Source organism: Macrotis lagotis, chromosome 1, assembly GCF_037893015.1.
Source record: "Macrotis lagotis isolate mMagLag1 chromosome 1, bilby.v1.9.chrom.fasta, whole genome shotgun sequence".
In the NCBI taxonomy this organism is placed as follows: Eukaryota; Metazoa; Chordata; class Mammalia; order Peramelemorphia; family Peramelidae; genus Macrotis; species Macrotis lagotis.
In genome coordinates, this window is record NC_133658.1 from 693,411,746 (window position 1) to 693,427,374 (window position 15,629).

Genomic DNA, 15,629 nt, shown 5'->3' on the forward strand with positions numbered 1-15,629 from the left:
CCACCTCATCATCAGAGTCTGTAGTTGCAGGCAGAGATAGTGATATCAGTGGAAGATGAAATGAAGATAAGAGACAAGAAAATTCTCTAAAAACGACTTTCATTTCTTTTTTTTTTAGGGAAAGGGATGAAAATTGAATTTTCATTAAATGTTCATTAAATCACAAGACAATCTTTAGATTATTAAAAAAAGATACTAAGTGAACATTTGGAAAAGGAAATTGATCACAATAAACCAAAAGGAATTCAGCAAAAAGATGGCAATCTAACCAAATCCTAATTCCTTTGATGAAAGGGTTAATAAACTGATACTCTTGACAAATGTTATTAAACATAATTTATCAAGAGTTTAACAAAATATTTAACAAAGTATCTCACTGTTTTGGCAAAGATGGAGAGACTGTCTGAATGTCACTAGAAAGAGAATGCCAGTGGAGTGCTCCAAAGGTCTGTGTTTTATCATTTGTTTTTTTTTTTAACATTTTCTTAAAATAGAAGAGATAAAATTTGTAGATGATTCAATGCTATTAGGTAAAAATAACACAATGGATGAAAAATCAAGATCCAAAGAGATCTTAATAATTTAGAAAATTGGGCTGAATCTATTAAGATGAAATTCAAAAAGAATGCATGTGAATACTCTTGAGTTCTAAAAATTAACTTTACAAGTTAATGAGAAAGGCATGGTAAAATAGGTAAAAGAAGGCATTTTTAATAGACTGAAACCTCAATATGAGTCAACAATGAGGATACTGGAGCCAAAAAATCTCAAAAAGAATCCTGAAATGCAGTAAGACAGGATCTTCCAGAATGAGACAGCAACTAGCATTGGTGTCAATAAGATATCCAACCCTGACACAGACTGGCTGTTTGACTCTGGGTAGCCACTTAAGATTTCACATCACTTAGGCAATCCCCTGATATTTTAAATTACAAAAAAGTCACCAGTCAGCATTGGTAAAAAGAACTTCCTCACCAGGAATTCTTTACCCTGATGTATCACAGGTTCAAATGGAGTTTAAAAAAAAAAAAACAGAACTATTTTCAATTCTAAGTAGCATGCTTTTGGAAGGATTCTGATTAAGATAAAGAACATTTAGAAGAAGAGAACCAAACCAAGACAGTGTCAAATAAAGATCAATTGAAAGATCTAGGGAAGCTTTGTCTGGAGAATAGAATACACTTAAGGGAGACATGATGGCTATTTTCAAGTACTAAAAAAAAAGCTTTCATGTTCAAGAGGCAGTTGGTGTTGCAAGACTAGAACTCAAGAGAGATTAGGACTAGATATGTAGAACTGGGAATCAAGTGCAGATGATTCTCAGATGATAACCGAACTCATTAAAGGATGAGATGCCAACTGAGATGGTACTGAGAGACTTTACTTTCCCAGCTTTCCTTTTAATATAATCAATATTATAATGATAATATATAATCAGTTGCAGATGTCACATACCCATGACTCTATAATGAAGAGAAATTTATGTATTTCCTCATGCACAGATACAATTTGTTGTCTCAAATCCACAATCTGTTCTGCATAAAAGAATTATTTTGATGCAATAATATTCTTAAATTCTTATTATTAGAATGGAAAAATTATAGGCTGGTACAATATTTCATATAATAAAACATTTCATGTATCAACAAAGAAAAACATCAACAGTATAGAGAGGAGGCAGAGACAAGATAGCCAAAAGGAAAGAAAGAAGTTCTAAGAGCTCCCTGCTCCCCCAAGCTCTAGCAAACACAATACACAGATCTTGTTGGAGAAATCCAAGATGAAATCATGGTAAATCATTTTTCCAGCCCAGCTCTGCAAAGGGAGACTGAAAGGTTTGCAGACATCCACTTGGAGCAAGTTCTAGCCAGGAACACTATACCCAGAGTACTCCAGACCAGGGGGAGACCTATTCTGGGGCAGTTCCATGGGGACAGATATCAAGGCAACCTTGTTACTCCCCAGCCAGTTCTAGTTCACAGATCAAAGGTGGTCTCATGACAAGAATTCTCTTCCTCTCTCTATGGACACAGACCAGAGGATCATAGGATCATAGATTAGAACTGGATGGGACTTGAGAGGTCATGTGATGGGTAGAATCTGAACTAATTGAGAAAACAAAGGTTTGAGCTACTGAGCATATCTGTTTATTGAGCGATGAATGTCAATTGCATAACAAATCGGGACCAGGTTACCTCTGCTTGGCAATGGACCCCAAATTGAATTGGGAGGGGAGAGTAAATGGGTGCAATTTCCTGATACCAGAAAAAGAGGTGTCCTACTCCCCTCCCCCAAGTGAGTATATTGAATCAAAGGAACATGGAAACAGCAATTCAGTATATGGGCTCAGTTTTCAATAAGATATATGGGTTGCCTAAAATGTATAACTGTGAGAAAACTCCTTGTACCAATCTTGGGATCCAACTGGATTTCTGATCAGCATTATCTAGATCCTTAGTTAAAGGTCTTTAAGCAATAGGGAGAAGTGGTATGAAAGCTTTCCAAACACACAGAACTAGATTAAACAATGCAATAAAACTTTTTCAAAATTCACATAACTGAATAAAATTTTCTCTCAAGGCAGAAATTGGACTAGATGAATTACTGAATAGAAAGGCAACTGAGCTAGATCCAGAAGTGAGTAAGAAGATAAGAGTGCCAAGTGTGGTTCACTTAATTCACATAATTCCCTAATGATTTCAAAAGAAGAACAGAAAGGATAGGCAAGCTGAGCACACTGTGAGTGTGGAGTTGGGGGATGATTTGAAGGGAGAGGAAGAATGGGGAAAAATTCCCCCACTTAAATGAGATATACAAGAAATTTATATAACAAGGAAGAGATTTTGAGAGGAAGAGGTAACTCTTGAACCTCACTCTTATCTGAACTTATCAAAAGAAAGAAGTCTCTACATACAAAGAGTAAAGAAATATATTTTACCCAACAGGAAAAAAGAAGATTGAGAGTAGATTAAGGATCAATTAGTCTGAAGCAAAACAACTCTTAAGGAGACAATAGGGAAGAAAGAAAAAGAAAACAAACAAAAAAAACACAAAACAGTAAAGGATAAGACAGATTAAAAACCAGAATCCAACACTGTGCTGATGGATAAGACACCTGAAAATAAAAGACATAGAGTCAAAATTGATCTATAAGCTCCCTGAGGAAAGGACTGTTTTACTTCAGTCTAGAAAATGGACCAAATCATGTTCTGATGGGGAAATTCAAAAGAAAAAAAAAAGTTTCATTTGTCCAGCAATTCAACAAAAAGGGAGACAGAAAGGGAGGTCTGAAGATAATGGGTAAGTGGGTAGCTGCCTATCATGCTTGAGTATTCCAGGAATCAGGGCAAGAAGAGGTGCCAGATTCACATCAGGGCACACCAACAGGACAAGTGCAAACTGGTTGCTTTGTCACCCATTACACACATAAAGATTGAAGATTCATGAAAAATAATAAAGGGCCTGCCCCTAGCAGAGTAGTATTCTGGATATATAAATTTTTTTCCAAATCATGAATAATTAGGAAAGTATAAATTTTAAAAAATTCCTCAAAATTATATGAAACCCATCAGATTAGCAAAATGACCAAAAATGAAAAGTGTTGGAGAGGCTATGGGAAAACAGGTATATTAATGTACTGCTGGTGAAGTTATGAACAGGCAATTTTGGAACTGCCAAAATTTGGAATGCCCCAAAAGCTCTATTTATACACTTTGACTCCATGATGTTGCTACTAGGTCTACAGTTCAAAAAGATCAAAGAAAGAAGAATAAGAACCATATATACAAAAATATTTACAACAGCTTTTTTTTGCAACAGTCAAGAATTAGAAACTAAGGGTGCTCATCAAATGGGGCATGTTTGAACAAGTTGTATCTAAAGATGAAAGAATACTGTTATATAATAAGAAGTGATGATGGGGATAATTTCAGAAAACCAGGGAAGACTTGTATGAAATTGATACAAACTGAAGTGAACAGAACTAGGAGAACAATTTATATAACAACAATATCACAAAGATAAATATCACTGCAATATTTAGAATTCAGATCAACACAGTATCCAGCCACAATTCCAAAAAATTAAGCCATCCACCTCCAGATGAGTGAGACCTGAAGTCCATTTTCTTTGCTTTTTTTTTTCCCCCCTTTCCTTTGGGGGGAGGGGGCAGGGAAGGAGGGCAGCAAGGGTAAGGTCGAAACTTGTTTGACTGTACACCTTTGTGAGAGGTGTTGTTTTTCTTGCCTTCTCAATGAGTGGGAGAAGTAGGACAAAGAGAATTTTCATAAATGAAAATAATGGTATTTGGAAATATTTTAATAGTATGATAGCTTTCTAAAAATAAATTTTGAATAAGTACTTTTAAAAACTAACAAGCCAACATCAACAACAACAACAACAAAAAAAAAAAACCAACAAACAAGTTAAAAAGTAAGGCACTAAGGCAGGCTGAATTTTCAGAGTGTTCCAAAGTTTCCAAAGTGTTAGTGAAGTTTTAAATTATTAAAGTATTAAAGTAGTAGCCTAAAACTGCACTAAGATTTTGTGGATACCCGTATTCAGCCATTAACAATACATTTTTCTTTCACAATGGTACTTCTATGTTTCATTATCACTATAACAGGAACAAATAATAGGCCAGGCAAATATGGGCTAAATAAAATACAGTAAGCACAACTGCCCAATATAATAGTGATAAAATTTTGTCATGGTGCCTTACAGGAGAGATGGTAAAAGAAAGATCAGTAATATGAACAAAGGCTATTTGTTTTCATATTTAGGGACTTCAATGAGGTCACCCTTCCACATCAGGTAACAAGTGGTATAGTGAAAAAGTCTTAGAGATAGAGGATCTGAATTCAAATCCTGACTCTGCTACTTACTACTTGTATGACCTTGAACAAGTCATTTAAATCTCTCTGGGTCTCAGTTTCTTTATCTATAAAATGAAGGGGTTGGACTAGATTATCTCAAAGGCTCCTTCCAAATTATATCCTATGATCTTGCTTCCACAATGATTCTTAAATACAGCTATTCCTGTTATCTCTACACTGCAAGCCCTTTACTGTTCCCTGAGACTGTTGTGCTCTTAGACTGCTTGATTCCATTGGCTGCTACAATAAAGTTTCCTAAGCTAATCTCCATTCTCATTCCCTTGCTCAAATAACTTCTATAGTTGTGGGTTTTTTTTTAATTCCCTTTAGCACTGGTTCCCTACAGAAAAGGTTATACAGATCTTCATATTATATTGATGTCAAAATTTAATTGACCCATCCCTATGAGGAAAAAAATTAAAGTTCAACAATATCAACCAATACAGTTTTTGCAAGATGCCACCCATAATTTCTATCTTTTTAAACAAAATAGAGAAAGATGCATTTTTCCATCTCCTTTTGGGGGCTAAGCTTGGTTATTAAAATTGTACAATAGTATAATTGCTAATATGTAGAAGTCTACAAAAGTTAACATAAAAAGGAACTTTAAAGGTTTAAAATGTTGATAAACCAATAGTCATCAGAATTAAATATAAATTCTTTCCTATTTTGACTCCTATCTATCTTTTCAGTCTTGTTTCCCCCTCCTCTCTCCTTCAGATACTTTTTTCAACCAAACTGGGCTATTCACTATTCCCTAAACATATTTTGTGTCTGTGCCTACAGTTCTTTCTACCGAAAATGTCATCCCTTCATATCTTTATCTATGAAAATCCTAACTATCTTTCATATGCCACCTCCTCCATAAAGCTTTCAACAACAGAAGCAATCTTCTCCTTCTCTAAACTGCTAAATCATTTTTATTTTGTTTGTATCTCTTCTAATAATGTTTACAAAATGTCTTGTATTATTTTTGTGTGTCATCCATTTCTGTATTCTCACATTGTCTTTTACATAGTAGATATTTAACAAAAGTTTAATGAATTAAAATGAATATGAAAAATAAGTGACTAACCTTTTTGAGTGTCCCCAAGTCCTTCCAGGCTAACCTGTCTTCCTCACTGCATTTAACTGAAAGTGCTGCAAGAGCCTGTGTATAGAGTAATGTAAAAAGTACTTTCACGATGCATGTAAAATGTTCTGTAAAAGAAAGAAAATGTAATTATTTCATCAAGATTAAATTAGAATTAAATATGTTACATATAAACAGATATGCATTCACTATTTGCCTGCAGTGATTTTCATTTAACATGAAAATGATTTTCAAATTATTACTAAAAAAATAAAAATGCTAATGTTAAAAATCATCATCACATAGAACTCAAATTGCTGGAATATCATGTAATTTTGGTTTTAATAAATATTAAATAGAACTCCTTTAAAAAGCATGAAAGTGCATATGAGATTATATATTAAGATTAATATATATTATTATATATATATAAGACCCCTGGATAAAAGTCAGAAAACTAAGGTTCTAGGCCTCAATCACGTGGCTTAATTCCAGTTTCTGATCTCTAACAGCAGGAGGTTGGAATAAATGGATACAAGTTTCCATTATAACACTGAAATTCTTCAATTATGAAAATGTCATATTCATATACTTTTTTAACATTGCTCTACCAATTAAATTTAACATTTCAGCTCATCTACTTCTCAAAATCATTTAAGGAAGTTTACAGAACAGAAATCTTAAGAATACTAAATTTTTCCTTCAATATTTTTAATAAGCTAAAAAAAATGACAAGACCCTGATGGATCAAGTAATCAAAAAAATTTAAGGAATATTAATTCAAGCACATCAAAATATAAGAAACAGAAACAATAACAAAATGATTTCAAATAAGACCTCTTTACAATGAACTTTCTCTAGAGATATTACCATCTCACTTTATTCCATTACCACAATGTACTTTTAAATGCTAATGTTTGGGTATTCATGAAGAAGATGTCACTTTAAAATAATTTTAGTCATTCCAGAGATTTTAGAAATAACACGGTTCAACTCTTTCTTTCTATTTTTTTAGTTTAGTGGGTTTTTTTTTTTTTATACAAGGCAATGGGGTTAAGTGGCTTGCCCAAGGCCACACAGCTAGATAATTATTAAGTGTCTGAGGCCGGATTTGAATTCAGATCCTCCTGACTCCAGGTACGGTGCTCTAACCACTGTGCAACCTAGCCATCCTACACCATGTAAAAAAAACAACATATGTGTCATAGAGATTAATATCTGACAAACAATTCTTTTCCTATTCTTATTTGTATATGGATGTACATGTCTATTGACACCTTTCAAATTTAAACTCAAAAAAAGTATGGTTTATGTAAACATAGAATTTCAGAATCAGAAAATGTCTCACATATCTGCACAAGAATCTCCTCTTTAATATACGTGATAAATCATTATCCAATAATTACTTAAAGATCTCTATCAAAGGAGCCCAAATACCTGCATTCCACTTTTTGAGAAAGCTCTTATTGCTATTATTTGTCTTTAAAAAAAAAATCAAAATTTGTCTCTTTATAGCTTCTAACCATTTGGCCAAGTGGTTCTCTGGGACCTTGCAAAATAACTCTTCAACTGATTTGCAAATGGAATTTTAAGGTCTTTTACCATCCTGGTTTCCTCTGGACACTCTTCATCTTACAAAGTCTTTACTAAAAAATATAGTGAAGAGTAGAACTACAGAGTGGTATGACTCAGGAAGAATATCCATGATTATCATCTCCCTCATTATGGACATTATGTCTCTTAATGCAGTCAAAACTTGAATTACCTATTTTGCCAGCCATATAATACTGCTGAAACACTAAAGTTTGCAGTCAAATAAATTCCTACAAATTTATTCAGATCAGCTGCTATCTAGTCACATCTCCTTGATATACTTATGAAATTGTTTTTCAGAAAACTACGTGGTGCAATGATATAGGACCAGTTCTGGAGTCAGGAGGACCTGAGCTCAAATCCCACCTCAGATACTTAATTTGTGTGACCTTGGGCAAGTTACTTAACCCCCATTGCCAGAAAGAAGGGGAAGGGGAAGGAGAAGGGGAAGGGGAAGGGGAAGGGGGAAAGGGGGGAAGGAAGAAAGAAAGAAGGAAGGAAGAAAGGAAGGAAGGAAGGAAGGAAGGAAGGAAGGAAGGAAGGAAGGAAGGAAGGAAGGAAGGAAGGAAGGAAGGAAGAAAGAAAAGAGAAGGAAAGAGACAATTAAGCAAAGATCCCTAGGATATTCCAACAGACATTTTCCAAGGTAGCCTCAAAAGTATTAATTATTTGGGTTCAGTCAGTAAAGTTTAAATTTAACTTGAAAATGTCTTTCTTTTTTCTTTTTCAACGGGGATAACATGAAAGACTTTATGTATTTGACTACAATCTAAGTAAATTTTGTTCACAGCAGTACCCTGATCTAAAAGTCTAACAACCATGTCAAAAGAGAAATCGGTGGGGCAGAGCCAAGATGGCGACAAGAAGGGATCCAGTCTTAGGAGCTCTCTGATAAAATTCATCAGCTAAGGACTCTAAACTTTTGAGAGACAGAACCCACAAAGGGTCCCAGTGAGGCAGTTCTCCTACTCAAGGTAACCTGGAAAAGAGCAGAAAGGCTCTGCTCCCCGGGATTGGAGAGGCTGCCCGCTGGAGGGGTGGCCCGCCAGAGCGAAAGAACTTCAGCCTTCCGGAGGCAGCCCCAGGGCGCTGGGAGCCGTGGCTCACAGCAGCAGGGGAGTCTCTTGAGCTGCACCCCGGGGAGCACTGGCACAAAGTGGGGGAACAGCGGGGGACCTCTGCCAGAGGGAGCACGTGGAGCCCAGCCCTCGGGGCACACAAGGAGCAGCTTGGTCTTTCCACAGCCCTGATCCAGGAAAAAGAAGCAGGCAGAGCCAGTAAGCGGGAGCCCCCAGGGCATGAGCCCATTGAGCTGAGAGAGGGGAGTGAAGAGAGACTGCAGAGCTCTGTCCTCTGCCCCTGGAACAGGACTCTGGGGCTCTGACCACATTCAGATCCTGATCCCAGTCTAGGCCCCCCCACCTCAGCACCGTGGCAGAGAGGGGCGCTTGTGGTCATTCACAGACCAGGAGGGAGGACAGAGCCTCACACACTGAGACCCTTGTGGGAGTGTCCCAAAAGCTCAGGAAGCACCCCCAAACCAGGCCCAGGCTGGGAAAATGAGCAAGCAAAGAAACAAAAGGAAGACTATTGAGAAATATTTTGCTCATGACCCCAAGAAGGATCAAAATACTCAGTCTGAAGATGAGGAAGCACAAGCTCCTGCATCTAAAGACTCCAAGAAAAACAGAAATTGGGCTCAGGCTATGACAGAGCTCAAAAAAGACTTTGAAAATCAAATGAGGGAGTTGGAAGAAAAACTGGGAAAAGAAAGGAGAGAGATTCAGGAAAAACATGAAAATGAAGTCAGCAGCTTAGTCAAGAAAATCCAAAAAAATGCTGAAGAAAATAGCATGCTAAAAACCAGCTTAGGTCAAATGGACAAAACAGTTCAAAGTTATTGAGGAGAAGAATGCTTTAAAAAGCAAAATTGGCCAGATGGAAAAAGAGATAAGAAAGCTCTCTGAGGAGAATAAATCCTTCAGACAAAGAATAGAATTCAGGGAGATTGATGAATTTAACAGAAATCAGCAATCAATACTTCAAAACAAAAAAAATGAAAAATTAGAAGAAAATGTGAAATATATCATTGAAAAAAACAACTGATCTGGAAAACAGACTTAGGAAAGATAATTTAAAAATTACTGGAATACCTGAAAGTCATGATCAGGAAAAGAGCCCTGACAGCATTTTCAAAGAATTACTACAGGAAAATTGCCCTGATATTCTAGAAGCAGAGGGCAAAAGAGAAATAGAGAGAATCCACCGATCCCCCAGAGAAAGAGATCCCAAAAAAACCAACCCCTAGGAATATTATAGCCACGTTCCAGAACTCCCAAGTCAAAGAGAAAATATTACAAGCAGCCAGAAGGACACAGTTCAAATATCGTGGAGCTGCAGTCAGGATCACACAGGACTTAGCAGCAACTACACTGGCAGATCGTAGGGCTTGGAATACAATATACCGGAAGGCAAAAGAGTTTAGAATGCAGCCAAGAATGAACTACCCATCAAGGCTGAATGTCGTCTTCCAGGGAAAAAGATGGACTTTCAATGAACCAGGGGAATTTCAAATGTTCCTTTTGGAATGGCCAGAGCTGAACAGAAGGTTTGATCTTCAGATACAGGACTCAGGTGAAGCATGGAGATTGGAGGAGAGGGGGGAAATATGAGGGACTTAATGAGGATGAACTGCATGTATTCCTGCATAGAAAAATGACACTGATAATACTCATATGAACCTTCTCAGTTAATAGAGCAGGTAGAGGGAGCTTTTATAGTTGAAGCACAGGAGAAAGCTGAATTCGAAGATAAAATATGGAGTAAAAATGGAGTCAATAGAAAAAAAGGGAAATGGAATGGGAGAAAGAAAAAGGAGAGGGGGAATAGTCCAAGATATTTCACATAAGATGTTTTTTATTACAATGAGCTATTGCAATGATATGGAAATGGCGAGGCAAGGGGGAATGAGGGAACCTTTGCTCTTATCAGAGGTGGCTAGGAGAGGAAACAGCAAATATACTCAATGGGGTATAGACATCTGGAGTAAGAAGGAGCAGGGAGCAGGGGGAAGGGGTGGGGATGTGAATAAAGGAGGAGAGGATGGACCATGGGGGGAGAGTGGCCAGATATAACACATTTTCTTTCTTACTTCTTGCAAGGGGCTGGAATTGGAAGGCATGCCCAGGACCATAGGGCCAGGTGGATTCTGGGCCTAAGGGGTGGTATGGGGGCTCAGGGTTTCTTGGCCCCAGGACCAGGGATCTGTCTGCTGTGCCACTCAGCGACCCTACAGCAGAGTCAGAGTGAAAGGAGAGAGAAAATAGAGTACACGGTAGTGGAGAAATAAGAAAGGAGGGAGTTGCGATCAGCAATGGCAATGGTGGAAAAATATGGAAATAACTTTTGTGATGGACTTATCATAAAGAATGAGATCCACCCATGACAGAGTTGTTGGTGTTGGAACAAAGACTCAAGCACATTTTTTTTATTATTATTTGGGGGAGGGTGCAGGGCAAGTGGGGCTGGATGGCCTGCCTGGAGACACATAGCGGGGTGATCTTTGGGTGTCTGGGGTCAGATTTGGACCCAGGTGCTCCTGGCTCAAGGGCCAATGCTCTGTCTGCCACCCAGCCACCCCTACTATTATTACTATTTTATTTTATTTTGGGTCTTTTTTTTCTTTCTTTTTTTTGGTTTTTGCAGGGCAGTAGGGATCGGGTGGCTTGCATGTCACACGGTTGGGTGATTGTTGGGTTTACGAGGCTGGATATGGATTTGGGTGCTTGTGGCTCCAGGGCTGGTGCTTCGTCCATTGCGCCACCTAGCCATACCTACAATTATTACTATTATTTTTTTTTATTTTAATTTTTTCTCTCCCCTTTACTTTTTTTTGCCCAAGCAAGTCTATCTATATTCATGGGGAAGGAGGGGGTATTTTGTTTACTTGTAAACAAGAATATTTTATTAATGTAAAAAAACATTTGTACAAAATGAGAATAAAAAATAAATTTAAAAAAATAAAAAAAAAGAGAAATCACACAAGTCTGTCATGACCTAATTCTGATAAAACCATAATGGAGCTTTCTGATCACAGCTTCTTTATCTAGTTGCTTACTGTTGTTCAGTCATTTCAGTTACATCCAACTCTTCATGACCCCATCTGAGAACTTCTTGGTAAAGATAAAAGAGCAGTTTGCCATTTCAGGGTTAGGTGACTTACTCTGGATCATATAACTAGTAAATAAGGTTGGAATTGAACTCATGAAAATGAGTCTTCTTCATTCCAAGTACTCTCTCAACTGGGCCACACAGCTTGTCCAAGTTGCTCACTCATCATAAATTTACTAATTCTTTCTGGATTTTATGTTTGAAGAATCAAAGTAAAGCTGACTTATTTTTATTCTAATTGATCAATTTTATTTTATAAAATATTTACAAAATTCCAAAATACTCATAATTGAAACCATTAATGTACAATCTCGCAAAACAACTATGTAATACAACATTAAAAAATGATTGATTGCTAATGAATATAATTTTACACATTAATATTTTATCATCTATCTGTTAAAGGAAAAGATGCCCTTGTTTCCATCTTTCATATGACTTTTTGATATCTAAGTTGACTGATAAGTCCTTTATGCTTTCACACTGTTTTTTTTGACTAATGTTTTTCTTCTTACTAATTGGAATTCTCTGTCTTCAAAATTTGGTTTAAATCACCTCCTGTAGAGGTAATATAGATGAATTAATTCATCTCACCTCCTGCAGAATTTTAATTCACTAGCTATCCATCTTTTTACACTATGAAAATCAGTTCTGCATAGATCATGGGCATATATCAAACTATGCCTTCCTTTCATTGCCTTCTTTGTCGCTAAGTCCAAAATTCTCTATTTCCATCATTTTAATGACAGTTATTGGTTCTTCTTTGCTGGTAAAAATCATGTCCAGAATACCAGTCATTATGGTTACCTTTGGAGGTTCTATCACTGTGGCAACTCAAGAGGTTATTGCTGTCCTGCTTTTGATGTATCTGGTAGTTTATGTGCTTAATCAAGCTCCACTGGTAGGAATGGATGAATAAATGAGTGTTATGGAATACTATTATGCTGAAAGAAATAATGTGAAATCTGGGGAGATTTGTTTGAATGGTACAGAACAAAGTGAGCAGAATAAGGAGCATAGTTTATAAATTAGTGCAAAAAATAAACAACTTTGAAAAACTTAAGAATTCTGATCAATAAAATGACTTACTATACTTCCAGAGGACCAATGAAAAAGCATGCTACTTATCTCTAGATAGACAGGTAGGTGCAGAATGAGGAATCTGCTTTGTTTCATATATATATTTCTTATTAGAGGAGATGTAGGAAGAAAAAAAATTTTTTCTTAATTGAAAAGAGTTAATTTTAAAAAATTAAACCCCTACTTGAACTCTGAACAATTAATCATTTGAAAAAAAAATAGAACTTCTACCTCAAACTTTAAGATTTACTCCTTGGAATCACTTATTAGTTAATTAGTAAACATTTATTAAGCATCTACTGATAAGTCCCAAAGAATCAAAGAAAAGCAAAAGATAGTTTCTGCTTTCAAGAAGCTCACAACCCTAATGAGAAAGACAATATGCAAACAATTATACACAGATATGATAGATGGATAGATACAGACTGATAGATATGATAATGAATAGAGGAAAAGTACTAGCATAAAAGAGTATCAGAAAAGACTTCTCAGATAAAATGGGACTTTAGCAGGGACTAAAAGAAAACCAAGAGATTTTATGTCTGATACTAGATGTGATGAAAACTCATTTTAGTTTTTTTTTCCTTGATAGGGCATGATAAAGTTAGAGCTTTGACAACTAAGTGGAAAATAGATTGGAATGGGGAGAGTGTTAAAGCTAGGAGATCAACTAGCAAGTTATGCAATAGTCCAGGTATGAGGTGACAAGGTACTGTACCAGAGAGGTAGCAATGTCAGGGGACATAAGGAGACATATCTGAAATATGTTATTAAAGTAAAACACATAGGCTTTGGCAACAAAGTGGCTACAGTATATAAGAGAGTAAGAGATTGAGGATGATGCCACATGAGCCTGGAGGCCTGGAGACTGGGAAGATGGTGGTACTCCAGACTGTAAGAGTGAAACTTGAAAGTGGAGACTGTTCAGGTTACAAAATAATGGGTGTGATTTTAGAAATGTTGAGTTTTAGTTATTATTAGGACAACCAGTTTGAAATATCTAATAGGGGAGTTGAAAATGTGAATCTGGAGAGTTGGAAATGTGAATCTGGAGATTAAGAGTGAGGTTAAGGCTGAATGAGTAGATCTGAGAAACATCAGGATAGATATTATGAATAAAATTACAGGAAAAGATGATCTACCAAAGTGAAATAATATAGAGGGAGGAGAAAATAGGGCCCAGGACAGAGCCCTGAGGGATACTCAGTTTTAGTTAGTGGGAAGTCTGAAATTACTTTACTTGACCACAATCTATTGCCATTTCTCCCTTTGTCTTGCAACCCCAAACCTTGTCCTTAATCCTAACCATGACTTCTAATTTCTCCACCCCCATCTCACTTCTTTCACTTTTCTCCTTTGAGAGTTACACTCATCTTGACCCATTTGTGAAGCTATGGAAGAGCTCAATAAAGATTTTGAAAATCAAGTAAAGGAGGTAGAGATGAGAGAGAAATGGGGAGAGATGGGAAGAGAAATGAGAGCGATGCAGGAAAACCATGAAAAATAAGTCAGCAGTTCAGTCAAGGAAGATACAAAAATTACTCTAAAGTAATTTGTTCCCTTTTCATTTTGCTGATCTTGTCCTATCAACCCTGAAATTTAAATCATTCCCAAATTTGTTTGTTCTTACATATTTGTTGCTGAATAAAACTGAAGCAAATCACGAAACTTGTGTTAAATGGAACCAATACGAGTATGTTATATAATCTCAAATGAAATCTCTCTACAGCAAGGTAATACTTAAATAACTCCCTAATTAAGTCACCATTTCATTCACCACAGTGGCTTTTCAAAAATCTTTTTTAACCTTCTTTAAACTTCCTATGGGGCAGTCAAGATGATGGGGTGAGGGCAGGATTTCCCAAGAACTCTTCCAAAATATTCCAAAAACCTTAAAATTATGATTCTAACTAAATTTTAGAGGGCAGAACTCACAGAAAGATCCAGTAAAACAATTCTCCAGCCTAAGGTAACTTGAAGACCCTTAGGAAGGCTCTGTCCCACCAGGGTCAGAAGATATGGCAATGCAACCAGGGTCACACTGTTCTTGAGTGAAAAAGTCCCAGTTCTCCAGCCCACAGAAGGTAAGAGGGTGGGGGAAGACCGTGAAGGTCTCTCCACTATCCCTGCGACAGGACTCTTGTGCTTTGATCATACAGACTCTGATCACTGCCTGGGGCCCCTACTGCCACAGCAGTACAGGGATCCTCCTCACAGCTCCAGGGCACAGGGGAGTGCTTGTGGTCATCCTCAGACCAGAGCACAGGCAGAAGAGCAGACAGAGCCTCTTATAAGACCTTGAAGGAACTGGGGTCCTTGAGGGGGTATACCAATAACATTCAAAAGCTAGGAAATTACCTCAAAACCAGGGCACAGGCTGGGGAAATGAGAAAACAGGAAAAAAAAGAACCCTGATCATAGATAATTACTTTGGTCCCATGGAGGATCAAAACACACACTCAGAAGATGACAAAGTTCAAGCTTCTACATCCAAAACCTCCAAAAAAAATAGGAATTGGGCTCAGGCTATGGAAGAGCTCAAAAAAGATTTTGAAAATCAAGTAAGGGAGGTAGAGGAAAAATTGGGAAGAGAAATGAGAGAAATGCAGGAAAAACATGAAAAGCAAGTCAGCAGCTAAGTCAAGGAGATACAAAAAATGCTTTAGAAAACAACATGTTAAAAACCAGTTTAGGCCAAATGGAAAAAAGCAGTCCAAAAAGTTAATGAAGAAAAGAATACCTTAAAAGGCAGAATTGGCCAGATGGAAAAGGAGATGAGAAAAGCTCTCTGAAGCAAACAACTCCTTCAAATGTAGAATGGAACTAAGGGAAGCTGATGA

The 15,629-nt window shown here is 36.9% G+C and overlaps 1 protein-coding gene across 7 annotated transcripts in view; it reads right to left on the minus strand.

Annotated features, from left to right (window-relative positions):
- The window catches only part of UBR3 (ubiquitin protein ligase E3 component n-recognin 3), a 291,086-nt gene that overhangs the window by 34,252 nt on the left and 241,205 nt on the right, over positions 1–15,629 (minus strand). For all 7 annotated transcript variants that reach the window (XM_074215740.1, XM_074215735.1, XM_074215738.1 and 4 more), the window contains one exon: positions 5,950–6,074. In XM_074215740.1, coding sequence (XP_074071841.1) covers positions 5,950–6,074 — 125 coding nt within the window. The remainder of the gene's footprint in view (positions 1–5,949; positions 6,075–15,629) is intronic.